At 49.7% G+C, this 26,009-nt stretch overlaps 1 protein-coding gene and 1 pseudogene across 10 annotated transcripts; one reads left to right on the top strand and one right to left on the bottom strand.

Moving 5' to 3' along the window:
- The window catches only part of LOC119798741, a 171,762-nt pseudogene that overhangs the window by 56,297 nt on the left and 89,456 nt on the right, over positions 1–26,009 (top strand).
- rtn4a (reticulon 4a) lies at positions 1,137–24,679 on the bottom strand. 10 transcript variants are annotated; one of them, XM_038308314.1, is made up of 11 exons: positions 24,366–24,678; positions 23,960–24,227; positions 17,337–17,390; positions 13,433–15,268; positions 12,793–12,813; positions 6,009–6,216; positions 5,204–5,342; positions 5,042–5,111; positions 4,923–4,969; positions 4,789–4,847; positions 1,137–2,008 (listed from the first exon to the last, which is right to left on the bottom strand). In XM_038308314.1, the coding sequence occupies exons 1-11, from the start codon at positions 24,453–24,455 to the stop codon at positions 1,966–1,968; spliced, it is 2,835 nt and encodes a 944-aa protein (XP_038164242.1). In that variant the 5' UTR covers positions 24,456–24,678; the 3' UTR covers positions 1,137–1,965. The 10 variants fall into 10 exon arrangements, with proteins under 10 accessions (XP_038164242.1, XP_038164240.1, XP_038164249.1 ...); XM_038308312.1 differs by having other exon boundaries at positions 23,960–24,679; XM_038308321.1 differs by lacking the exon at positions 12,793–12,813 and adding an exon at positions 9,484–9,581 and having other exon boundaries at positions 13,492–15,268; positions 23,960–24,679.

The raw sequence follows: 26,009 nt of genomic DNA, 5'->3' as shown, positions 1-26,009 counted from the left end.
TTTTAGTTAATTTAGATTTTTGTTACATTTCAGGAAATGATCTAAATGTAAAATCAGTTTTAAGCTTCAGACTTATTCTGTAAAAACATCCAGATTCAAAAACAGATCATCATAGTTCTAACCCACAGAACCAGTAGAGCTCAGATGAACAGCTGATCACTGGTAGAAACCTCCATCAGAAGCAGGATGCGCGTTTTAGCTGCTCGCCGTCTGAACGTAGCATTAGTCTAAGTAGTGGTCATACAATGTGCATCTTAGAAGATTGTATAAAATATCAGATAGGAAAATAAAACAAATACAGTATTGTATGAGTGTTTTTACAACTTAAATACTGGAGAATAAAAAAAAAAACGAAATAAAAAAAGTGGGAAATAATGGGGCTGACAGGACAAAACTGGAATCAGAACCAGAACCTGCTGAATTATGTATCATTTCTGTTTTTAACGTTTTCATTCCTTTAAATGTTCATAATTAATTAAAAACATCTAGCAGTAGATCTGACACCTTCACGGAAAAAAATGGCGAGGTGGGAATATGACAGAGTCTGCTCTAGTTATCGACTTTCTGCCTTATCCTGAGCGAAGCTCCTGTCACACCGTGACGATATAGACCAGCGTCTGCCTGGCATACGTAAAAACGTAAATACGCTGGCGTTGGTTGGATAAGTTATGAGTACGATGAAGTACGCTATGAATACTCTATGCATACGCCCAGACGCTGGAAAAATCAGCAAGGTGAGCAGGGAACCTAAAGCAGGAAAAGCTGTTAGAAAACTGATCAACTGTTCCAAAGGTTCTGATTTAACCTTCAATCATCTCCAGGTTCCTGCAGCAGAATGACGAACAGAACGCCGATCAAATGAGCTGCGGAACACGTTAGGAACCCTGTTCAGGCACGGTGGCGCAGGTATCATGGTATGGGGAGGTTCTGGGGCCATCACTCATCGTGACATTTAGTGAGCAGCATCCTGGTTTCAGAGCAAAGGTCAGATCAGATCCTGGACCTGCTGAGGGACCAAAACCAGAACCTACAGAAGCAGCCATCTTGGACCGACTCTCTGGTTCTGATCCCCCTGCTGCAGTCAGGTTCTGGTTCTGAAAGCCGACCCGGTTCCCAGTGAAGAGACGAGGCGGCGGTTCTTCGTCTAGCTTTATTGATAACTGTTTACATCTCACAATGCATTCCACAAACACGACTCCCGGCCGGGAGCTTTAGAAATCAGCACAGTTGAAAGATGAAGAAGTTTATCATTCACAATTATAGAAGCAGAACAAACAGAAGCTGAAAGGTTCCAAGTCACATCAACGTTTGGGCTCCAAAGACACTTGAAGCTCGATCCCATTTATTTCAATAGAATATCTGATGGATGGAAGCGGAGACGGCGCTGATGACATGACGATGATCCTAACCTGGTTAACGAGTTTCATTTGTCTCTACATGATTCTAGCTACGGTTACTGAGAAGCGATGAAGATTTATTACAGCCCTCCTCTTCCTCCTCCATCAGGAGTCTGAGACGCCGCTCGGCCCGTCGAGGAAACGAGCCGAGCCTCAACGACGAGAAAAACCAAATAATCACAAAATACCAAAAATAATAATAATGGCGGGAGGAGCTCCGACCCGCCGCTGCCTGAAGGAGAGAAGTTAAACAGCAGAGAGGAGCAGCTCCCCGTACACAGTGAGGAAGGGGGCGGGGTTAAATCCAGTTTAAAACATGTTTCTCAGAGTGTGATTGGCTCTCAGACAGTTTCCAAAATAAAAAAGATCATCGTCAACAAACCGACTCAAGTTTCCTCAAAAACACAATTAAGGAATTCTGAACTGGAAAAAAAAAAAACTATTAATCTGAAATACATTAAGAAGGGCTGCGCCCCCAGCTGACCCTCCTCCTCCTCCAGCCTTCCTTCATTTCCATCAACCCCCCCTCCCCCACGCGTTCCGATCCAAACTCCGACCTGCTGATCCTTCACTCCGCCTTACGCTTCAGTCCGGGAACCTTCGCCTGAACCCTGCAACAGAAACCAGGAGAGGTGAGGCGCAGGAAGTGGTCGGCTTCACGTGTTCACATGACGGGCTGCCAGAACCAGGACTAGAAACCAGAACCAGGACTAGAAACCAGAACCAGATCCCTCATATCCAGCCGTGAGATCCGCATAAAACTGGATCTGCTTACTTAAGCTAAGTGAATGAAGCAGGTTAGCACTGCAGGGGGATCTACCTCCATAGAGCTGCAGGAAGAGGATCTACCTCCATAGAGCTGCAGGAAGAGGATCTACCTCCATAGAGCTGCAGGAAGAGGATCTACCTCCATAGAGCTGCAGGAGGAGGATCTACCTCCATAGAGCTGCAGGAAGAGGATCTACCTCCATAGAGCTGCAGGAAGAGGATCTACCTCCATAGAGCTGCAGGAGGAGGATCTACCTCCATAGAGCTGCAGGAAGAGGATCTACCTCCATAGAGCTGCAGGAGGAGGATCTACCTCCATAGAGCTGCAGGAGGAGGATCTACCTCCATAGAGCTGCAGGAGGAGGATCTACCTCCATAGAGCTGCAGGAAGAGGATCTACCTCCATAGAGCTGCAGGAAGAGGATCTACCTCCATAGAGCTGCAGGAAGAGGATCTACCTCCATAGAGCTGCAGGAGGAGGATCTACCTCCATAGAGCTGCAGGAAGAGGATCTACCTCCATAGAGCTGCAGGAAGAGGATCTACCTCCATAGAGCTGCAGGAGGAGGATCTACCTCCATAGAGCTGCAGGAAGAGGATCTACCTCCATAGAGCTGCAGGAGGAGGATCTACCTCCATAGAGCTGCAGGAGGAGGATCTACCTCCATAGAGCTGCAGGAAGAGGATCTACCTCCATAGAGCTGCAGGAAGAGGATCTACCTCCATAGAGCTGCAGGAAGAGGATCTACCTCCATAGAGCTGCAGGAAGAGGATCTACCTCCATAGAGCTGCAGGAAGAGGATCTACCTCCATAGAGCTGCAGGAAGAGGATCTACCTCCATAGAGCTGCAGGAAGAGGATCTACCTCCATAGAGCTGCAGGAAGAGGATCTACCTCCATAGAGCTGCAGGAAGAGGATCTACCTCCATAGAGCTGCAGGAGGAGGATCTACCTCCATAGAGCTGCAGGAAGAGGATCTACCTCCATAGAGCTGCAGGAAGAGGATCTACCTCCATAGAGCTGCAGGAAGAGGATCTACCTCCATAGAGCTGCAGGAAGAGGATCTACCTCCATAGAGCTGCAGGAAGAGGATCTACCTCCATAGAGCTGCAGGAAGAGGATCTACCTCCATAGAGCTGCAGGAAGAGGATCTACCTCCATAGAGCTGCAGGAAGAGGATCTACCTCCATAGAGCTGCAGGAAGAGGATCTACCTCCATAGAGCTGCAGGAAGAGGATCTACCTCCATAGAGCTGCAGGAAGAGGATCTACCTCCATAGAGCTGCAGGAAGAGGATCTACCTCCATAGAGCTGCAGGAAGAGGATCTACCTCCATAGAGCTGCAGGAAGAGGATCTACCTCCATAGAGCTGCAGGAAGAGGATCTACCTCCATAGAGCTGCAGGAAGAGGATCTACCTCCATAGAGCTGCAGGAAGAGGATCTACCTCCATAGAGCTGCAGGAAGAGGATCTACCTCCATAGAGCTGCAGGAAGAGGATCTACCTCCATAGAGCTGCAGGAAGAGGATCTACCTCCATAGAGCTGCAGGAGGAGGATCTACCTCCATAGAGCTGCAGGAGGAGGATCTACCTCCATAGAGCTGCAGGAGGAGGATCTACCTCCATAGAGCTGCAGGAAGAGGATCTACCTCCATAGAGCTGCAGGAAGAGGATCTACCTCCATAGAGCTGCAGGAAGAGGATCTACCTCCATAGAGCTGCAGGAAGAGGATCTACCTCCATAGAGCTGCAGGAAGAGGATCTACCTCCATAGAGCTGCAGGAAGAGGATCTACCTCCATAGAGCTGCAGGAAGAGGATCTACCTCCATAGAGCTGCAGGAAGAGGATCTACCTCCATAGAGCTGCAGGAGGAGGATCTACCTCCATAGAGCTGCAGGAAGAGGATCTACCTCCATAGAGCTGCAGGAGGAGGATCTACCTCCATAGAGCTGCAGGAGGAGGATCTACCTCCATAGAGCTGCAGGAAGAGGATCTACCTCCATAGAGCTGCAGGCCACACTGCAGGCCAAACTTCACTCCTCTGCTGCTTGGTATAAATTTCTGAATCAACCAAAGCTGCTTATCAATAATAAAAATGTTTTTTTAATCTCAGATTAAATCGGTCATGAAGTGGGGGCATACGGATTACAGGCAGCAGCTACCTGGCGAGGATGAATTCCTTTGAGATTCATTCAATTCTATTTAGTTTATTTCTATAGCTCCAATTCACATAATGTCATCTAAGGTCATTTTATAGAAATTATTCAACCAGATCATCCAGTCAGATTGATTGAAAGTTTTCTCTCTGCATCGACTTGGCTCTAAAGGTAATCCCTTAGTGAAGGATTAATGATTTGATTGAATGAGTCAGAATTTAATCCAGATTAAACTAATCCAGGTCATTATTCTGCAGTCGGTACATTGATTAGCTAATGAATGACGGCGTTGCTGGGTTCTTATTCTGATTCTGGTTTCAGTTCTGATCCTCATCCCGATGAAAGTCGGGTCGGTCCCGGGTCCACCATCGGGACCGACCCTACCTTCATCCTGATGAAGGTCAGGACCGACCCGGTGGTGGACCGACCCGACCTTCATCAGGGAAGCGGTTTGGTTGATCAGACTTACTTTCCCACCACGTCTTTGATCTGGTTGTTGACCAGCGCCAGGTAATGGTCGATCTGAGCCTGAGACACAGAGACAAGTTAGACTGGAACCAATGTGGGCAGACAGGTGCATTGTGGGTAATATCTGGGTCCTACCTGGTGTTTCTCATAGATGATGGGGCAGCTGAACGCTCCAACCAGACCTGAAACAGAACCGGAGCTTAGAACCGGGACCTGCTGCTGTGCTAGGAGAGGATCTCCTGATGGAGACTCACCCAGGATGAGCAGCGTGAGGCCGTTGAACAAGGCGCCCACGTAGGTCAGGATCCACATCAGGACAGCAAACTGCAGGGAGACGAACCAACCGGATCAGAACCACATCTGAGAGGAACTCATTCCTTCTAGAAGCTGAACCCGCAGAACTGAGCAGAACCCACCTTGATGGAGTCCACCAGGTCCTCCACCAGGAACAGGCGCCTCAGCTCCACCACGCTCTTGTTGAGTTTTTCCAGAACCTTGTCGCTGTACTTATGGACCACGTCCTCGGACAGCGCCACCTCCTGGTCCAGGTACTGCCTGCAGGACGGAGAGAAGAGTGTCCAGAACCAGAGCTTCACAGAGGCTGGAGAAATACCAGAACCAGGCAGAATCCAGAACCAGGCAGGAACACGAACCAGCCTGGAACCCGAACCGGCCTGGAACCGGAAGCAGGTTGAAACCGGAACCAGGCTGAAACCGGAGCCTGCCTGGAACCAGAACGGATCTGGAATGGAACCAGAACCAGGCTTCAGACAGAACCAGCCTGAATCCAGAACCAGGCTGGAATCGGAACCGGGCTGAAACCCGGAACCAGCCTGGAACCCGGAACCAGCCTGGAACCAGAGCGGATCCGGAATGGAACCAGAACCAGGCTTTAGACAGAACCAGCCTGAAACCGGAACCAGGCTGAAACCGGAACCAGGCTGAATCAGGAATCAGCCTGGAACCGGACCCAGCCTGAATCCAGAACCAGCCTGAAACCGGAACCAGGCTGAATCAGGAATCAGCTTGGAACCACAACCAGGCTGAATCCAGAACCAGGCTGTTCGGGTCCGGCTGAGCTCAGTAATCCCTCCTAATGTCTCTAGAATCAGGAAGGTTCTGTTCTGCAGCCAGAAACGGGGATAAACTGAACTAATCCTCTTTGGTCTCAGAACCTCTCAGTAGACCCGCCAACCCGCCTAATGACAGAACCAGACTCACTTGAAGGGGTGTCCCTCATCGGACTTCTGGATGGCCTGCAGGATGCCCTTATATATCCTGAAGCAGATGGTGACGGAGAGCAGCGCCAGGCCGATGTAGGAGCAAACACTGACGATGCTGCACACCGTCAGCGACAGCAGCAGCAGCAGGGCGGCGCCGAACACCACGCCCGTCGTCTTCACGTCCCGCCAGTACAGCAGCTCCACCACTGCGGGACACAGAGACACAGTGAGTCCAAACGCCGCCGCGGGGTCTGACCTCAGGGCGGCTGCCTTGATGGGACCTGCTGAGCAGAGGAACCAGAGAGAGGCCCGGACCGACTTCCTGCCTAAAGATCAACTTCCTGCCACCTTCACCGCCTGCAGGGGGAACATTTCTGGATCCCACCATGGTTCTGAACATCTGCCTTCAAACCAGGTCCAGGGGTCACAGAACCCTCCCAGATTTAGGGATGGACCAGGAGGAGGTTCTGACCCATGACGTCTGCAGACGTCTAAATGAAATCATTCATTCAACCTGAACACCTGCAGGGAGGGAAACCTGATTAACTCTTCAGCTGCTGGGTTTCAGGTTCGTTTCTCCGGGCCATCGGAGGAGAGCTAGTTTAAAACCTCTGCTGCTTTTCTGGTTGGAGGTCCGGTTTAAGGAAGCAGAGGTCCAACATCTGCACATTTAGAGAGGAGCTGCTGAGGTCATCACCACACAGCAGATCATTCTGTTAAACCACAGTCCTGCTGGTCTCAGCTGTTGACACTCAGCGGGTTCGTTTTAAAGAACCGACTAGTTCAGAACCCTAAAAGTCGGACCAGAACCAGATCTACAGAAACGGACCTACAGGTAGAACCAGAACAAAGCTGCAGGTTCAGAATAGGAAGCCGGGTTAATGATAGATTAACCAATCAGCAGCTGGTCTCTAATCAGGGCTGTTCAGGTTTGACCAATCAGTGAGCTGCATTTGATACAACATCAGGCTCCAGGTCAGTTTGAATGAAAGAGAAAATAAAACTAAAATTGAGCCAAAAAGATTCAGTTGGTTGAAAACAGCAGAAAGTCCCTCAGAGAGACAACTAGCTTCTCATAACTGATCCCAGACCAGCATGAGGAGCTTCAGCTTGGAGGAAAACAGCAGAATGAAGCTCTGAATCACACACTGACTTCAGGTTAAACTGAGCCCAGCTCAGCGGTTTAAACTCGGCCTAAACTTAAACCGCAGTTCTGTAAACTCAGCTGCTGACATGTTAGATCAAAGCAGACATCCTCTAAATGTCGGGCTTTATTTCCGCCGGTATTAGCCGGCTAGCTGCTAGCCTGCAGCCATGTTTCCCAGCAGCAGAGACTGTCTGTGAGCAGGAGGAGCAGCGGGAGCAGGAGGGGCGGAGATCGGCTCCAAATGTGGCGTCCTGCCTACATATGGTATGAGGCTCCCAGCAGCACCGGAGGCTGCTAAAAATAGAGCCCGCTGCTCGGCGCCTCCAGCCGGGCCACATATCTGGTTTCACCTCCTCCCGTTTGACCCGGTTCACCTCCCTCCTCCTGCTCATCCTCCCTGCACCTCACCCCGGGACCTCTCAGCTCACCGCCGGGTCTGAACCGCCCGGAGCCCGGCTCGGCCTCCGCAGCAGCCCCGCTCTCCCTGCAGCTCATCCCGAACAGCGCAGAGCACAGATGGAGCACTAACCCCGCTCGGCGTCCATGTTGAGCCTCCAGCAGCAGAGCGGAAACCCCGCCCCCAGCTGACCGGAGATCAACAGCAGGGGGCGGGGCTGCGCATGCGCAGCTCAGCTCAGAGCAGAATCTATTTAGAAACTATTTATTCTGATAGATTATCTATAAAACCAGCAAGGTGCGAAAAAAACTGAAATATTACCCAGATTAGTTTATTATTGGTAAAATATATTATAACCAAATAAATAGAGTGGTGAGTTAATACATCATTAAAAGGGAATTATTGGCACTGTAACTTTAAATTTATTTCCTCTTTTAAAATAAATATGTGTTATTAAAGACAAGAAAACCTGAGTTTATTTTCCTGATAAACTGTATTGAATAATCTGAAGGTAAATGACCGAACAGGAAGTCCTTTAACCTCAAACCTAAACCGTCTGTTCAGGTTTCCTGGAAGCAGGTCAGAACCATGAGGAGGACCTGTGGGTTTAGACCCTTGAGACCATCGGTGTCCATCAGGATATCTGAGAACATCAGTTCTCAGGTCTGGACTTTGACTAGGCCATTCTGACCCATCATCCATGTGTCTCTGTTTGGATGTTTGAGGCGGTTCTGTTGGACGGTCAACCTCCTCCTCAGTCTCAGCTCATCTGCAGCCTTTAGTGCCATCTGTCCCTCATCATGATGCTGCCACCACCATGGCCCACAGTGAGGATGATCTCCTATAAGGACCAAAGTGTTCGTCTCTGGTCAGACCCTCTCTATGACAACCTGTAAACTGCTAACAGAACCTTCCGCTCCCCTCGGCAGGCGTCTGGACCTCTGCAGCTCCTCCAGAGCCACCGTGGTCCGAACCCTGCTTTGAACTGAACCAGAACTTCCTCCCTGACCCGTCTGCTGGGTTCTTCAAGTCGTGTTTCCTCCTTCCTGAGATGATCCATCAGAAACGCAAACAGAAGCGAAGCTGAAAAGTTTCAGCGTTGTGAAAACTTTACAGGATATTTATCTGATGTCAGAACCCTCAGCGGACGGAGCGATAAGCCCTGCCCACACGGCCCGGGTTCTACTGGCGGATCATAAAACGGCAGATAAAAGGTCCAAAATTAAAATTATGCTGGGAGATAACCAGGCCAGTTCTGGAGCCATAAAAGGAGGAGCAGCAGAACCAGGTGCATGCTGGGAGATTACAACCACCAGTTAAGCTCTGAACCTGCGGCGCTCTGTGGGAGCTTCACTGCTGAACCGGGTCTAAAGAAAGTTCGGTTTGGGGCAGAATCTTAAATTTCCCTCTAGAAGAGATCAGAACCAGAAGGTCCGAGCTTAGAGCAGCAGAACCGATCCTGACCATTAGAACCATCTGTTCATACAGAGGTGGTTCTGATGAGAGACGGCAGCACGGTACCATCAGAACCTCAGAACACCCCGACCCTGAAGGAGGAGCTAAACAATGAACAGAACCTCCGGTGGCTCCAGCTGCTGTTTGGATTAACGGACCACAGATCAGAACCAGACATTTCCCCTGTAATAAGGTCCAATTGGTTCTGATAAGTGGCTGCAGGTTAAAGGCTGAAAGGTCGGATTTTTTCCCCTTCCATTAAACGCACCAGAACTGCCTCCAGTTAGAACCCGCTAAGTTTCTTAGCGATCAGCAGACGGATCTCTGCTGCAATCAGAACCAGCCGACGCCGATTGATCAATAATCAATGACTCTGCACAAAGGTCAGAGCGCTGAGGCGGATGGAGGCGAACAGGGAAACCAGGAGGTGGGTGGGATGTGGGGATGGATCCATGCTGGACGGTTTTCTGTTACCTGCTCTTATGTTCAGGTTGGGCATCTTGAACACTTTGCTGGCCTTCTGGGAGGTGGGCTCCTCCGGTTTACCAGCGGGGGCCTGGCTGGGGGGGGGTCTCTAGCTCAGCCTTGCTCTTCTGGGGGGAGGCCTGGGTGAGGAGGCGGTACGAGCTCTGACTTGGAGTTTCTTTCACTCCTGTGAGCGGTTCTGCCGCCTCCGTCTCAGAACCGGCGTCTCCTTCAGGTTCTGGTATCGATCAGCAGACGGATCTCTGCTGCAATCAGAACCAGCCGACGCCGATTGATCAATAATCAATGACTCTGCACAAAGGTCAGAGCGCTGAGTCATCAGTCAGGAGACAGAAGCGATGATCGGTTCTGATAGCAGGACCTCAGCAGGAACCTTCAGCCGTGTTCGGTTCTGGTTCTGCAGGGAAAGCTTCCAGAACCGGACTCCTTCAGCTCCTCTGCAGCCAATCATTAATCTGAACCCACCTCCCTGCTCCTCCTACTCCTCTTTGTCCTCCTTTGGCCGGAGCTGCTGCAGGTCCAAAGGTCCCGGGCTGCTCAGAGCCCGACCAGCGACTCAGAACCGGACCTGAACCAGGCCCAGAACCACCAGAACCTCCCAGTTTAACCCAGCACAGCTGAAACCGACGGCTGACAACATGAAACAGACAGATGAACCCTGCTGGACCCACCGGGTCTCTGAGCCCGGCCCAGAAGCAACCAGAACTGGACCGACGGGGAGGCCTACCCTGCTCTCTCCATGTCTGGACCTCAGGCTCCTTCTCCTCGCAGCAGTTCTCCATGCTGTCCGATCCGATCAGCAGAGACACATTCCAGCAGGCAGCGAGCCGACCGAGGAGCTCAGAGTGGGACGGGGGAGGAGGAGGGGGGTGAAGGGGGGAGGGACCATCTGAGGGGGAGGAGGAAGGGCTGCAGCCAGCGAATGAAGCACCTCCTGCTCTCAGCTGACCGTCTGCTGCCATAGCGATGACGCAGCCACTATAACAGGCTGCCCACCATTCATCACTCCTCCTCTTCCTCCAGCCTTCGTCACTCCTCTTCCTCCTCCTCCTCTTCCTCCAGCCTTCATCAAAGGAAGGACAGCTAAAGCCAACAGAACTGATAAGAACCTCCATGTTCTTGGCTTTAACCTATGTCTATCTTCACTATTATTTTATTCTTATACATTTTTTTTCTAAGGTCCATATCTATGTGATCTCATTCTGCTCTGATCCACTAGAGGGCGCCACCGGTACCGAAAGCTTTCCTTTCTGTGACAACCGGGCCTGACAGAACCCAACTGAACCCGATCCGACTCATCAAGCTGAAGATCTGACCTTTGACCTCCATGTGAGGCCATAACCTTTGACCTGCTGCTGTGATCCAATCAAGGTGGGACCGGGTCAGGTCCAGAGGTCACAGCAGGAACTGATCCAAGATCAGTTTAAGATTAACCTGCTGTGATCCGATCAGAGAAAAAAACTGGTTTATTATGGAGAACCCAGAAGGTTCTGTTAGTTAAACAGAACCTGATGGTTCAGGCAAAGCAAAAAGATCTGGACCGGACCTCCTAGTGCCCATTTGATTAATGAAGGAAATGAGCAGCAACCAGACCGGACCAGAGAGAACCGGGCCGGATCAGAGGGAACCGGGCCGGATCGGACCAGAGGGGACCGGACCGGACCAGAGGGAACCGGACTGGACCAGAGAGAACCGGGCCGGATCAGAGGGAACCGGGCCGGATCGGACCAGAGGGGACCGGACCGGACCAGAGGGAACCGGGCCGGATCGGACCAGAGGGGACCGGACCGGACCAGAGGGAACCGGACCGGACCAGAGAGAACCGGGCCGGATCAGAGGGAACCGGGCCGGATCGGACCAGAGGGGACCGGACCGGACCAGAGGGAACCGAGCCGGATCAGCGGGAACCGGGCCGGATCGGACCAGAGGGGACCGGGCCGGACCAGAGGGAACCGGGTCGGATCGGAACAGGGGGAACCGGGCCGGACCAGAGGGAACAGGACTAGGACCAGAGGGGACCGGACCGGATCAGAGGGAACCGGGCCGGATCGGACCAGAGGGGACCGGACCGGAGGGAACAGGACTAGGACCAGAGGGGACCGGACCGGAGGGAACAGGACTAGGACCAGACCGGACCAGGGCCGGATCAGAGGGAACCTGACAACTGATTCCTGCTCCTCTGTCAGTGGCAGCGTTGAACCAGCAGGTGGCGCAGCAGCACCAGTCTGCTTCCTGCAGAAACACCAACCATCCCCTCATTGGATCCTCTTGAAGTTTCTACTGAAAGTTGTGTTTGTTTTTTTAACATTTAGCAGCATCTAAGAATCGCTTCCATCAGTGTGAAACTGAATCAAAGGAAAACTCCATTTCCCATCAGCCCCTAAGTGCGATTCACTGTAATGAACACAAATAGGAACCATGTAGACCAGGACAGGATGGAAACTGCTGTTTAATTCTGCAGCTGAAACCATCAGGCAGAACCACTGAGGTCCAAATAGATCTTTACTGATCTTTGCTGAAAACAGTGTTCTGATCCAGAATCTCTGGTTCTGGAGAACAGAACAATAAGAGGTTCTGAAGCTGCAGCATTTTCTGGTCCAAACTCTGTGAGGCAGCAGAAGATCAATGAGGCTGATCTGAGCTCCTGTCGCAGCGCTGATTACATAAGCTGGAACATTTGCTGAGTGGTTTCTGGGTCGGAGAACCCTTTGTGGGGCTGCCAGTGTCGCAATGCAGGGGGGTGGGGAGGGGGGTGCTGCAGCGGGTGGAGGAGACATTAACTCCATCCTGGATCAGATGCAGCCACCTCCATCAGACCTCAGAGGAACCTCACAGGTCCAAACAGCAGGTTCTGTTCACCCAGATTCATCTCTAACTTTTATCTCTGAGCTGCTTCAATCTGATCATTTCAAACTTCCCACAGAGAAGCCTGAAGGCTGGAAATAAGTCACAGTTTGTTGACAGCAGCTCCTGACTCAGAGCTCTGCAGTAAATAAAGACGCGGCCCGCCCCCCCGCTGCAGCCGTGTACGCTGGGCGAGGTTCTGGTTCAGCCGGCCCGGGGCCCCACAGCTGGTGTTGGGTTGCAGACCCGTATCAGGTTATTTCCAGAGACGAGGGACGCTCAGAGCGCCGCCTACGTTAGACTGAGCCGACAGCACGGACACTGGGAGGGTTCTGACAGGAGAGCAGGACGGGCCGGGTTCTGGTTCTGGTTCCTGCTCACCAGGAAGCAGTGAGGTGGCAGAAAAATAGCAGGAGAAAGGACTACAGCTGGGAGGAATGAAGATGAACTTACCGTAGAAAACATTAACAGATGCTATCAGGAGCAAAGTCCAAACAGACAAAATGCAGAAGTTAATGTTAAACAGAACCAGAACATGCAGAAACGGGAGGCGGTGATGGGATGGAGCGGCTGGGAGGATGGAGAAGCTGGGAGGATGGAGAGGCTGGGAGGATGGAGTGGCTGGGAGGATGGAGAAGCTGGGAGGATGGAGAAGTTGGGAGGATGGAGAGGCTGGGAGGATGGAGAAGGTGGGAGGATGGAGTGGCTGGGAGGATGGAGAAGCTTGGAGGATGGAGAAGCTGGGAGGATGGAGAAGCTGGGAGGATGGAGAGGCTAGGAGGATGGAGAAGCTGGGAGGATGGAGAAGCTGGGAGGATGGAGAAGCTGGGAGGATGGAGAGGCTGGGAGGATGGAGAAGCTGGGAGGATGGAGAAGCTGGGAGGATGGAGAAGCTGGGAGGATGGAGAGGCTAGGAGGATGGAGAAGGTGGGAGGATGGAGAAGCTGGGAGGATGGAGAAGCTGGGAGGATGGAGAAGCTGGGAGGATGGAGAAGCTGGGAGGATGGAGAGGCTAGGAGGATGGAGGCGAACAGGGAAACCAGGAGGTGGGTGGGATGTGGGGATGGATCCATGCTGGACGGTTTTCTGTTACCTGCTCTTATGTTCAGGTTGGGCATCTTAAACACTTTGCTGGCCTTCTGGGAGGTGGGCTCCTCCGGTTTACCAGCGGGGGCCTGGCTGGGGGGGGTCTCTAGCTCAGCCTTGCTCTTCTGGGGGGAGGCCTGGGTGAGGAGGCGGTACGAGCTCTGACTTGGAGCTTCTTGTTCAGGCTCCAGAGGTGAGGCCTCCTTTGTGGGCGGAGCTACAGCCGTGGGAGGTGTGTCCTTCAGGGTGAAGCCGAGGTCATCGTCCATGGGGATCTCAGGAGGCTTAGGGGAGGAAAACTTGGATGGATCCAGAGCTTCAAGGAACTCGTCGATGACGCCTCGGGGCGGTCTCTCGATGAACTCGAACTCCTCAGAGGAGACTTCATGCTCAGACACCTCCTCGGCCAACTCTGGTTCCTCCATCTCCATCTTCAGGTCTTGCTTCTCCGTTTCTACCTGGAAGATGGCTGGGTTCTTGGCCATGGCCTCCAGGACCGGGGACAGGGAGTCTGCAGTTGGAGATTCAGAGTCGGAGTCTTCAGCGGCGGTCTTCTTGCTCTGGAAGTCGAGCGGCTCAAACCTTTCGGCCTTTTTGGGAGAGTCGTTGCTTGAGAACCAGTCTTTCTGTTCAATCTGGACAGACTCCTCCTCCTTGACCTTCACCGGGGTGGTCTCCTTGGCCTCTTTGACCAGATCAAAGGCTCCAAAGCTTTTCTCATCGGCCTTTGTATCGTCTCCATGCCTGGACTCCATCTCCTCAGCCATCTCCTTCAGCAGGGACACTTTGTTGTCAAAAGCAAACAGGTTGTTATTGGACAAGTTAATGGGAGGGTTTGGAGACTCCATCATCCGGCGCTCCAGGATGGGGCTCTGTTCCTCCGGACTTCCCTCAGATGACCCAGAATCAACCTTTTCTGGGTTTAGAGGGGAAGACTTCAGGATGTCTGGAAGCGAAGGTGGCAGAACAGAGTCCTCTTCACCTTCTTCACACTCATCTTCGTTAAGACCAGAGGAGAACTGGTTGCTTGGCTGCATGAGGGACTCACTGGCTGTCTTAGCGGTCTCCAAAGGCCTCCCTACATCTAGGATAGATGTTTGGTTCTCCTGGGGCTCTCCAAAGTGTCCAGACTGAACCAGATCTGGTGTGGGACTCTCCGACATTTTGGAAGCCCTGGTGTCAGAGTTGGACTCTCCAAAATGGGAGTATCCACTGTCGGCCAGAGGAGAATAGCCCTCAAACGGGTTATTGTTCTTCTTCACCTCATACATCAGGTCTTCATCTTCATCAGACTGGTTGCCACAAACATCAGGGTCATATCTGGAGGAGCTAATGGGCGGGGCGTCCTTGCTGAAGGAATCCATGGAGACCTTGGAGTTGTCTTGCGATGAGAGGAAGGGTGAATCCCAGTGTTCTGTTGGGTTAGAGGAGGTAAGGTGAGACTGAGGAACCTTCATCTGGGGGTTGACAGGGGAGGGGCCGGTGGAGGACCTGTCTGAGCTAACCAGCTTCTCCTCAGGCGAGAATGAAACACCGCTGTCTTCACATGGATTATGAGGGCCTGGGTCTTTCCCTAAACTCAGGTAAGGACCAGCTAAGGAATCTAGGTCTTCTTTAGTTTTACCACGACCCGGTCCACAGTCGACTTCTTCAGCCTCCCAGGACATTTCCTTGGAGAAAGTACTCGGGGGTTTGGGGGAGAAGGAGCCCAGGGGTGCAGCAGATCCTGGCGGAGGGGGCTGGTTCGGACTCTCGGTCAAAGACAGCTCTTCCAGAGAGTCGGGTGAGTGGAGAGGGGAGATAGGAGAGATGGGGGCGGGGGAGTCACCCTTCTGCCCAAGTTCTTGAGTAGAGAGGGAGGAGGGAGAACGCACACAACACATATATCAAAAACATACTCCATTCCTTACAGTGCCCACCACACCTGGGCAGAACAAGGTCAAGCAAAGGTTTCACAGAGACCCGGAGGTCCGGACCAGACAAAAGCTTCGGAACATTCGCTGAAATTCCTGCTTTTCCCAGAACAGAACCAGGGCAATGGAAGGAAACAGGGCAGTCGTATTCTGATGGATCCAGAGGAAACCAACTAGTTCTTCCTTCAGCTAATCTAGATGATCAAAGATGTATTCAAAGACTATTAAAAACAAGAAGGACTCTGATCTCTGGTCGTCTGCTCTGGATCCAGACGATTCTGATTGTAAGGAGCTGGTAGGTCCAGAACCAATAAACCAGACAGGATGGTATCTGGAGCGGGGTGCTGGGTCCATCAGACAGTAACTGGACCATCTGACACTGTGGTGTTACACACTGATGGCTATTTATTCACTGGATTGCTGATTGCCAGAAGAAGGGAAGTCACCGGCTGCCATCTTGGTACTCCCCACTCCCACGCAGTAAAATGCCTCCTTGTGCAGCATCTGGCTGCTAAAACCAGCAGTTTTCTGTCTGCAGGAAGACGTTCCTCAGGTCATTTCCCAGTCAGTGGATGAACTAAGCAATAAATCCATCTATGGATCCTATAGTATAGTCTGTAGACTAACATTAGTCTGTAGACTAACATTAGTCTGGCTATCTCAGACTGACTGGAAGACATTGACTGAGTTAGCCACTGACATTGGGTCTAATGTTAGAAAATAGAAAGGAGAGGAAATAGAAAGTAATTCACTGTGAAATGTTAATGTAGTTATTCTTTATTAAGGTGATGATGCTGTAGTTTTTGTAGAGTTTGTTTATTTCTCATTTTAAAAAGTCGTGAAATATATTTCACGTTATATTGATGAAAAAACGCAACTCAACATTTTTAAAGGCTAATGCACAGACAGCATAAAGTATATGGCCTCATTCATGCATATTATGCAAATGGAAAATACTATGACACTAACAGAGATGTAGTTGTAATTCTGTCTTGATGTAAAATTGTTAAATTCGATGTAAGATATTATAACTATAATGTAATCAATACATGTATATTACAGGTACATCATCAGTTAATCACTTTTGGCTCATCTGTATTATTCTGCTCCATCAACACATTAATTTTATTGTGATGGATTCTATAATATGTTATATTACCTGATCTATAGATTTCATTGACGTCATAATGACTCTGCAATGTGATGGGCCTATTTTATGATTCTAAGTTAAAGTTAATCTACTGATGCTATGAAACAGCCAGTCTGTGTCAAAGTGATGAATTTATCAAGTCTTCAGTCCCTGAAAATGAGAACATCGTGGTTTTTTGATTGATTGTTTACATTGAGACCGGTCTAACTAGCGAGTACCAACATGGCTGCCGGTGGTTTCATTTCAACCCCGTACTACCAACGGGCAACCAGCAATCCAGGGAATAGATGGAGATCAGTGGTGTGACTCTGACCTGCAGTCAGCCTGCCAACGCTGATGATGCGTTTAGGTGCGGATGGAAAAATGACTATTCTCTGGTTGCCTGCGGCCGGGTGGAGACACCGAGGAACTGTTTTATGAAGTCTAACCTTTGCTTTTAAAGACTTTCTCTAAGGTGTGACCACCCAGCTCCAGAACAAACCCAGCTTTCCTGTTCAGCTGTGACCACATTCCAAATGACCAACCAGCTTCCTGCAGGGTGAATCAGTGCCCCCCCCCCATCACTCTGGTCCTGTTTCTGGGATCATCAGGAATGAAAAGCGTTTGTCTGGTCGGAACGTGGCGGTGAAAGTCTGTGCCAATAATCCATGCAGTGCCAGACCCAATGATCCGCCTCATTAAATGCTGCCGTCTGGCTGCAGTCAGTGAGGGGGGGTCAGGGGTCGTCTCCAATGCAAACCAAACAGTGCTGAAGGTCAGCAGTGAAGATGCTCTCAGTCTGCATGCAGTGGCCTTATTGGCACTCAGATGGACAAGAAGCAGAAAAGCAGTGAGGAGAAAGGACTTGCCTGTAGGGAACTGCATCAGAAGATGAGGCTGAGCTTTAGGAGGAGAAGATACATCTGTAGGAGGAGATAGGAGACAGAGAGAGGAGCAGGAGGTGAGGCAGGAGGAGGAGCAGAAAAAGATTCATGCATCAGAACAACATCTGAACAGGTTCATCAGAGATTAGCATCAGTGCGGTCAACCTTTGACCCCTTTCCAGTTTCCAGCTGAAGGAAACCTGGTAATCAGTCAAAGATGGCCGATTTTACCCACAGAGGGCAGAAAGGTTGATCTTCAGGTAAAACCAGGAAAAAACTGGGAGCTTTTATTGTGAAGAGGTGCCAGGCTCTCTTCCTCTCAGTCACCAGGGAAACTTCATGCTTCCTGCTCTCAATAAATCTTACATGTGGTGCTTTTATTTTGAAAACAGGAAGTGCAGCGACAACCCTATTATCTCTGGAGGATGACCAGCAGAGACAGGATCAGCTCCTAACGAGCCGTTACCATGCCGACAATCAGCGAATCAAACGCCCCCTTTCCTGATGCTAAGCTAGACCGGTACGTCGTACAGTTACCATGACAACATGTAACCCGTCTACAGCCTCATCCGCTTCAGGCGGGTCAGAACATCTGACCACCAGAACCAGAGTCCAAACGGTCCAATAAAACAGAACCAGACCCAAGCAGGCAGCTGAGGCACCGGGGGCGGTCCAAATGATGTCACTTCCTGTGTGCAGCGCCCCCACATGGAGAAATGCTTCATCAGCAGCTCTGCAGACAGAGTGGAGGCGACCCGACCCGACCCTCTGAGACTGGACAGAACCAGCCTCAGACCGCTGGCACAGATGTTACATCATCCTCAGGCTGGAGCCGGGATCGGGCCGCCGTTACACAACCAGCACGCCTCAACAGGTTCTGAACCGGGTCGGGTCGGGTCTCAGCTGCTGGGTGTGGTTCCGGTTAGACACCATCTTCTCCTGTGATGCGTGTTAATGCAGACTGGCAGAACCAACAGAACCACAGGTTTTAACGGCGTCAATGACACGTTAGAACGGCTCCTGCAGACCTCCTGGACCTGCAGAAGTTCTGATCCGATTATTTGGTTTGAAAAAAACAGGTCTTTGAAAAGTCTGTTTCTATGCGTCAGAAGTATAAATTGGCCTTTAGGAACCAGACAGAACCCTGAGAAGTTCTGATGGTCCCGGATCAGAGGCGGTTCTGATGCAGCCCAGACTAACGGATGGTTCTGTTGGGTTTATCCAGAACCCTCGGCACCAATTCACCTCTGTTTTACATCAGAACCTTCGACCCGACTGCTGGTTCAGATTAGATCTGGTTCGGACCAGTCTCAGAACCTCACCCAGGCCTCCATCAACTACTGGACCTTGTACCAGAGGAACCGGACCTGGTACCACAGGAACCGGGTCTGCCCGCTGAGAATGAGCAGCAGCGGTTCTGTTAAAACTGCAGCAGAACAATGGAACCTTTGGTTCTGGTAATCTGTCATTAAGGTCCGGTTCTGATGGCCCAAATTCTGCCTGATAATGAAAACCTGCTTCAGATCATGACGAAGGCCCAGAACCCTCCTCCTCCTCCTCCTCCTCCTCCTCAGGGCGGTTTGGATCAGAGCCATCGGCTCAGAATCCGATTAGCGGCTCGACCAGCTGCTGTCTGCAGCACTCAGACAGAACCGGGATCACTGGGCCGACCCGATAGAGAGGAACACAGGCAGATGGGTCAGAACCTGACCCAGTTCTGCTGAGTAAGAGGAGGGTGATGATGAATGTCCACTAAGCTAAGCCTGTGGAACAGAATCAGAACCGGAGGTCCAATGTGAGCAGTACCGTAAAACTGGACCAATTAGGTATCAGTTCTATAACATTAGACCAGATTTATGGACCGGAACCAGAACTTCAAAGTTTCTACCGCCTCCTTACAGAGCAGAGACTTACTGATCGGTTCTGATTCGTTCCTGAGATGATCCAAAGGTTCTGTTCGGCCGGTCTGAGGTTCTGTTCGGCTCGGCTGGCCTTCTGAGAGTTTCATTCTGATTATTATGGATCGATTATAGATTACAGATAATTAGAAACCAGATCAACCGGTTTAAAAATGGTGACGCTCAATCAAACATAATTTCAGAAATAATAGACATGTCATCAAATGATTAGGAAACGTTACGCTGTAGCTACTAGATCTGCTCGGGGCCCCGCCCCCTTCTTACATCATCAACATACAGCAACTCCACCCGGACAAACTCAGTTGCACCCTTATCTTCACATTTCTTTGAAACCTCTTTTGGATCCTCAACATATTATTCCCTATATTAGTTATTATTTTACATTTCATCTGTGATCTAAAGCAGCCGAAAGTAGAAAACAATCATTGTCAGTCTGGAAGGAAAGTCCTGCTCTAAGACAGACTGAGCTCTGCTATTTAACAAGGAGACACTAAAAGTCAGAGTTTATTTTTATTCTTTTTATTCAGATCTGAGGTCAGAGGAGGACAAATGGAACATCTTAAAAAATGACTTTCATAGAGATTTTAGACAAAAAAAAACAGTTATTCTACTTGTAGAAAACGAACAGTTGTCGTTGACACAGAGTTAAAAGTAGTATAGCTTAATGTGGCTAACTGAGCGAGCTAAAAGAGGCTAACCTGTTAGCTACAGTGCTACCCAGCTCTTTCTATCACGGTCTAACAGTTACTTTGTTCACCGGAAACAGATTTTTCAGTTTTGTCATCGATCAGGTAAAACTTTATCGGTCATTAGACGCGCTAACGCTACAGACGCTTGCGCTGCGCGATGTTATCGTTGTCAGGGTAACCACAATGTTTTACATCATGTGGCAACGTTCAGCCAATAGTGTTGCGTAACGTTAAATTTGTACCGACTGCTGATTGGTCTCCTGAAGAATGGAGACAGCTGATTGGTGGAACGAAGCGAGAGACGCCCATAAAAGATGACGACTGATAGTCATTCCTCTTCTCCTCAGGTCCCAAACAGCCACATGTTGGACCTTGATGCTCTGAAATGCTGTTTATGGTTGAAGTGAGGAGGCTGCAGGAGTGAATCGCTGTTTACGTCGCTTTATGTTTTCTTCCTGTTTATTTATTTAGGAAAGTAAGTTTTAATCATTTGATTTATTCAGTAGGTAAGTGTCGATTCCTTTTGTCTGTTGTTTTCAGACTTGCTTCAGTCTAAAGTCTACTTTCCCTCCTCTGTAACAGAGATGTGAAAATAAATCCTTTTGGCATTATACTGTGATTTTTGGCTGCCTGATATCCATCTTTTAGTTCCTAGTATTGATTTTTTTTAAAGCAAAGCATTTTTACCTAAAACTGAGGAAAAATGGAATCCCTTTTTTTCCACCTGTCTGGCAGATGGCGCTGTGGAGCACTTTAGCTGTAGCTAAATACCCACATATCTGTAGCTATGCATGAACATATGCAGGTTGCTTTTTTATCTATACATGACATGTATCGTATCGTGAGCCAATACTCATCCCTCCTCCGTTAGCAGATAATTTGTCGATCTATTTTTATCAGCAGACTTCCTGCTGGAGCTCATCCTTGTGGTTTGGGATTTATTAGGCATTAGGATCATCAATATGTTGCGATCTGAGCTTTTCCTCTAAGACAGGTCGTAACGGGTAACAAATTAGCTTTTTATTCTTTAATCCCAAAATAATCCCAACATTTAGTGCAGTTTTAGACCACAGAGCAGCTTAATCCAGTGAATTCATTTCCATACATTCACTGGAAAAACTATTAACTTGCTCAAAAAAATAAACTAAAATGATGTCCAGATATCAAATTTGAAATATTTGACTTCCCAGAATCTGACTTTAATCACTTCTAATGACCAGATTATTTTATGTGGACAATAATTCTGCACTTCACTCAACTTTAAATCTTTGTTCCAAACTATTTTCTGAACATTTCAGTTGAACCAAACTAATATATTGAAAATGAACCTAATGTAATTACTTTTAACTATATTAACATGAATTTATGTTTGTATTGACACCAGTTAACTTAAATATAACCAAATTGGCAAGCGGTAGCAGTTAGCATCCGCCGCTAACCACTGCAGCCCTCCTGCTGTTTATAACATCGAGGCTTCTGCTGTCAGTGACGGCGGGTTTCCAGCATTTAACTCTAAACTCCACACTGAACCTTCAAGCAATGATTGTTTAGCTCTGGATGGAGCGCAGCTGAAGGAGCGAGGGCTTTTAGCTAGCTACCATTAGCGACTAATTGTCATAACATTATCAGTTAATGCATAAACCCTCTCAGACGTCAGCTAGCCAATATTAACTGGTTAACTAGCCAGATATAACATTGATTATATGCAACTGATTTGCTACTTGTGTTTATTTATGGGCAAAATCCACCCAGGATGTAGAGACGACGAAAATAACTAACTTGATCGCATGCTCTGACTGCAGCGTGCAAAGCGCGACTCACATGGGACTCAAAACAACCTGCAGGTCATGAATAAATATATGCATATTGAGAGAAATTAAAAACTTTGTTTTGGGTCTTTTATTCGTGTATTTAGTTCAGGTTAAATTAAACTTGATGTCTCAAAATCCAAAAAGAATGAGTTACCAAATCAATCAATTATTTTATCCAGTTTACAGTGACAGTCTGAATGAACACATGTTGCACTTTTTCTATGTTTGAGCTGAAGGAACAACCTATGTGAGATCCATCAATAGATCAATCAATCAATCAATCATCCATCCATCTCTGCCAGCGGACAGCAGCCATCAGGGAGAATCTGAAAGCTTTGCGTCAAAAACAAGCAGAGAAACATTGATGGGGAAACCGAATCTGATGCAACACTGGTGTTTGCTGAAACACTGTGCACCCAGGTCGTCATGGTGACAATCAGTACACGATATGTTGATGAAAAAAGGACGAGTCACTTTCACCCGTCCTCTGCTGACTGGAGGTTAATTCTCAGTCACATCCAGACCGTTTCAGACAGCACATAGAAAACAATAATAGAGTGTATTTACATCTAATGTAGAATTTGGTTGTGCGTATAAAATCTGTGGTGATCAATCAGTTATCTGGAACATGTTAAACGTGGACTTTAACACGGGAGAGGCGTGTGGCTCATGTGATTTAAAAACTTATAAAGAACGAATAAAGCAATAAAAAAGCAGAACTTTGGCTGCAGGATGGGAAGTTTGGACAGAAAATAAAAACGTCTAGGATGAAATAAAACTTTCATCCCTTCATTCATCTGTTAATATGATAAAAAAAAACTTTCAGTGTTTTTAACCTGATTTTCATTACGTGAAACACACTGAATCAGCTGCTTCCGTCTCCAAGGTAACGACCCAAAATAACCAGAATCCTTTTTTTTAATTAACATGAAGCAGGTTTAGTTAAACTGGGACCATTCCCACTAGACTGGATTAAACCCACAGGGTGTGCTTTTGTTCTGGCCTTCCAGCCCCACCCTGTCTGCATCTCCAGGAGGATCTGAGGCCTGCTCAGCTTCATCATCATCATCATCATCACCATCATCAACAACAACATCATCAACAATCTGACACTTCTCTAAAATAATCCAGATACTGAGCTGAAAGCTGCACATCTGAGCCCAGCCAGGCCCCTGCAGCCGGACCGGGCCTGGTTCTTGGGGTGCTGGTTCTTGTGTGGGCCTGGTTCTGGGGAGGCTGGTTCCGGGGCGCTAACGGGGTTCGGTCTGGATGGAGCTGTCAGAAGGAGCTCCATCCCTCCGCCTGCGGGGCAGGCTGAGCCGGGAGTGCGGTGCTCCGTCAGGGAGTGGACTCCCAGCGGATTCCTTTGTTGTGACTAATCTGGGCTGGGCTAACCACCGCTGCTTCCATTATCGGACACGGCCTTGTCTGCTCCAACAGCCGAAAATATGTCGATTCTATTTAAAATAAAAAAAATTAAAAAACAGATATAAACCTGAAAACAAAGCAGAGCCCACCCAGCCCCTCCTTTATTAGGCTGACACCAGTATAGACCAGTACAGCCCCAGTATAGGGGGCTGGGAGCGGAGCGGCTATATTAGGGAAGTAGCGCAGCTCAGACACCTGATGAAGCGCTTTTAGCGCATCTCTGTTGATGAATAGCACTTTAGCTGCTGTCCGATAATAGACCTCTGCTAGGCAGGACCGCTAGCGGCGCCAGAGAAAACGGTCCCGAATGACACCGGTACCGGAGACAGAACCGGTTAAATCCGCCAGGTTCTGGTCTCAGCTGCTTTTTATCGGTGAATTTAGCGGTTCGGCACCGAAACATGATCCGGTCCGAACCGAACAGGTGGGCCGCATCACCGCAGCGACCACCGAGCTACAGGCTGCTGGGAAAAAAGAACCAACCAGAACCTCCGGAACCAACCAGAACCTCCAACAGTGGTTTCGATCAGCGGGAGTTCTGGTGGAATCTGGCGGGAGGTCGTCGGACCTGCTGCCGGGTCAGAGCGGCTGCTCCGCGGGTGGAGCAGCATCACCGCCCGGCTGCTCACCGGCAGCAGAAAACGGTTAAAATTCGGTTAAAACCGGAGCCGCTTTCATCCAACACCCCGGTTCCGGTGTTTCCCCGCAGCTGGGCTCCATGTGCTGGTAGCTGGGTTCTGGTTCCGCCCGCTGATACTCACATGAAGCCGGAGCGGCTGGTCCCTGTGTCACCGCGGGCTGCTCTGCTGCCTCTGCCGGGGATGGCGCTGCTTCCCGGGCTGCGGCCGCTGGGAGGGCGTCGCTCTGCGGGGCAGGGGGCTCCACCGAGGGGGCTGGACCCGAACCCAGATCCGAACTCTCCGGTTCGGCCCTGGGGGCCACGACCTCTGGCTCCTCACGAACAAAGGAAAAGTTGGTGGAGTCTGGGACTGCTTTCTCCACCAGGGGTTCTGGTTCAGGTTCCGGTTCTGTGGTGGTGACGGAGGGCTCCTGCAGCCCGCTCTCCCCCTTAGCCCTGTGCCGCTGCAGGGCGTCCTGGGCCCCGCCGATCAGATCCACGATGTCATCCGAACTGAACAGGTCCCGTTTGGACTCATGGTTCTGCTGAGGTTCTGGTTCCGGTTCGGCCTGGTAGTGGTGGCCCTCGCTGAACAGAGAGGTGCTGGTAGAGACCTGCTGCTCCTCGCTGTCTGCCATGTTTCTGTCTTTTTTTTTTAAAGTTTCTCTAAAAGTGTAAAAAGTTTCAGTTTCGGTGGTTTCCTGCTCTGGTTTCCTCCTTCAACCGAACCGGGATGAGAAAAGTTTTGGACCGGCTCTGGTTCGCCTCCCTTTGCTCTCCGAACCGAGTCCAAGTGCGCCACGCCGCAGCAGCTCCTCACTGTCGAACCCGAGCCTCAGGCGGCCGCTGAGAAAGAGAACTTCCGCTGACCAATCACCTGCGGCCTGACCTCTGGCTGACATCTGCTCTGACCAATCACATCCACCGAAATGGGCGTGGCGAAAACTGGCACCGCCCTCTTTAAACCCAGGACAAAAAATGAGGAGGAGCAGAAAGTTGAGAGATTTTGGACCCTGGTTCTGGTTTCCTGCTCCGATTGAGCAAAGAAAAGCGTCACATGTTCCAACACAGCAAAGCCTGGTTGGTTAGAAGATAATAGCCACAGTCACAGTCAGCACAGAGGTGGTGGAGTGATGCTTTGGGCCTGTTTAGCTGCTCTGAAGTCAGCAGCTCTCTCTGGGTCTCATTGCTCTGTTGGGTGAAACCCAGAGAAGCAGTAGTTTGGAAATCAGTCAGAAGGTGTCATTAAGCAGCAGCAGGACAGATTTCCTGGTTTAGCGGAGATGAGTAATCACAGAGTTCCTCAATGCTGCAGAGAAATGCTGCATTCAGGGCACCTGGGAAATAAAAAAAAGTTTAACCTTCTTCAACCTGAGCTGTAATCAGCAACACCATCCTCTGCAGTGATCGATAAAGTTTCCTCTGATGTTCCCTCAGGGAGGAGCAGAGGAGCTGAGCTTAAGGTTCACACGGAGGAGGAGGATGAGGAGGAGGAAGAGGAGGATTTTGTGATTGGAATGGAATTTCTCCATGGTTGGATGGATGGGTGATGGATGAATGGATGAATGGATGGATGGATGGATGGATGGATGGATGGATGATGGATGGATGGTAGATGGATGGATGAAGGATGGATGGATGGACGATGGATGGATGGATGATGGATGGATGGATGGATGGATGGATGGATGGATGGATGATGGATGGATGGATGGATGGATGATGGATGGATGGATGGATGATGGATTCATGGATGGATGGTAGATGGATGGACGATGGATGGATGGATGGATGGATGATGGATGGATGGATGGATGGATGGATGATGGATGGATGGATGATGGATGTATGGATGGATGATGGATGGATGGATGGATGATGGATTCATGGATGGATGGATGGATGGATGATGGATGGATGGATGGATGGATGGATGGATGATGGATGGATGGATGGATGGATGGATGGATGGATGGATGGATGATGGATGGATGGATGGATTCATGGATGGATGGATGGATGGATGATGGATGGATGGATGGATGGATGATGGATGGATGGATGGATGGATGGATGATGGATGGATGATGGATTCATGGATGGATGGATGGATGGATGGATGGATGGATGATGGATTCATGGATGGATGGATGATGGATGGATGGATGGATGGATGATGGATGTATGGATGG

This window comes from Cyprinodon tularosa, unplaced genomic scaffold, assembly GCF_016077235.1.
Source record: "Cyprinodon tularosa strain WSP-4 unplaced genomic scaffold, ASM1607723v1 ctg634, whole genome shotgun sequence".
Taxonomy (NCBI): domain Eukaryota; kingdom Metazoa; phylum Chordata; class Actinopteri; order Cyprinodontiformes; family Cyprinodontidae; genus Cyprinodon; species Cyprinodon tularosa.
The sequence above is the reverse complement of the archived record's forward strand: the minus strand, read 5'-3'. Positions and strand labels throughout refer to the sequence as shown.

Coding starts and splice junctions, on each gene's coding strand:
- rtn4a (XM_038308321.1), bottom strand. CDS start 24,455: ATGGCAGACAGCGAGGAGCAGCAGGTCTCTACCAGCACCTCTCTGTTC. Junction 9,582..13,491: donor CCCGCTGGTAAACCGGAGGA/GCCCACCTCCCA, acceptor GCTGAGCTAGAG/ACCCCCCCCCAGCCAGGCCC. Junction 5,343..6,008: donor GATGAGGGACACCCCTTCAA/GTGAGTCTGGTT, acceptor TCCGTCCTGCAG/GCAGTACCTGGACCAGGAGG.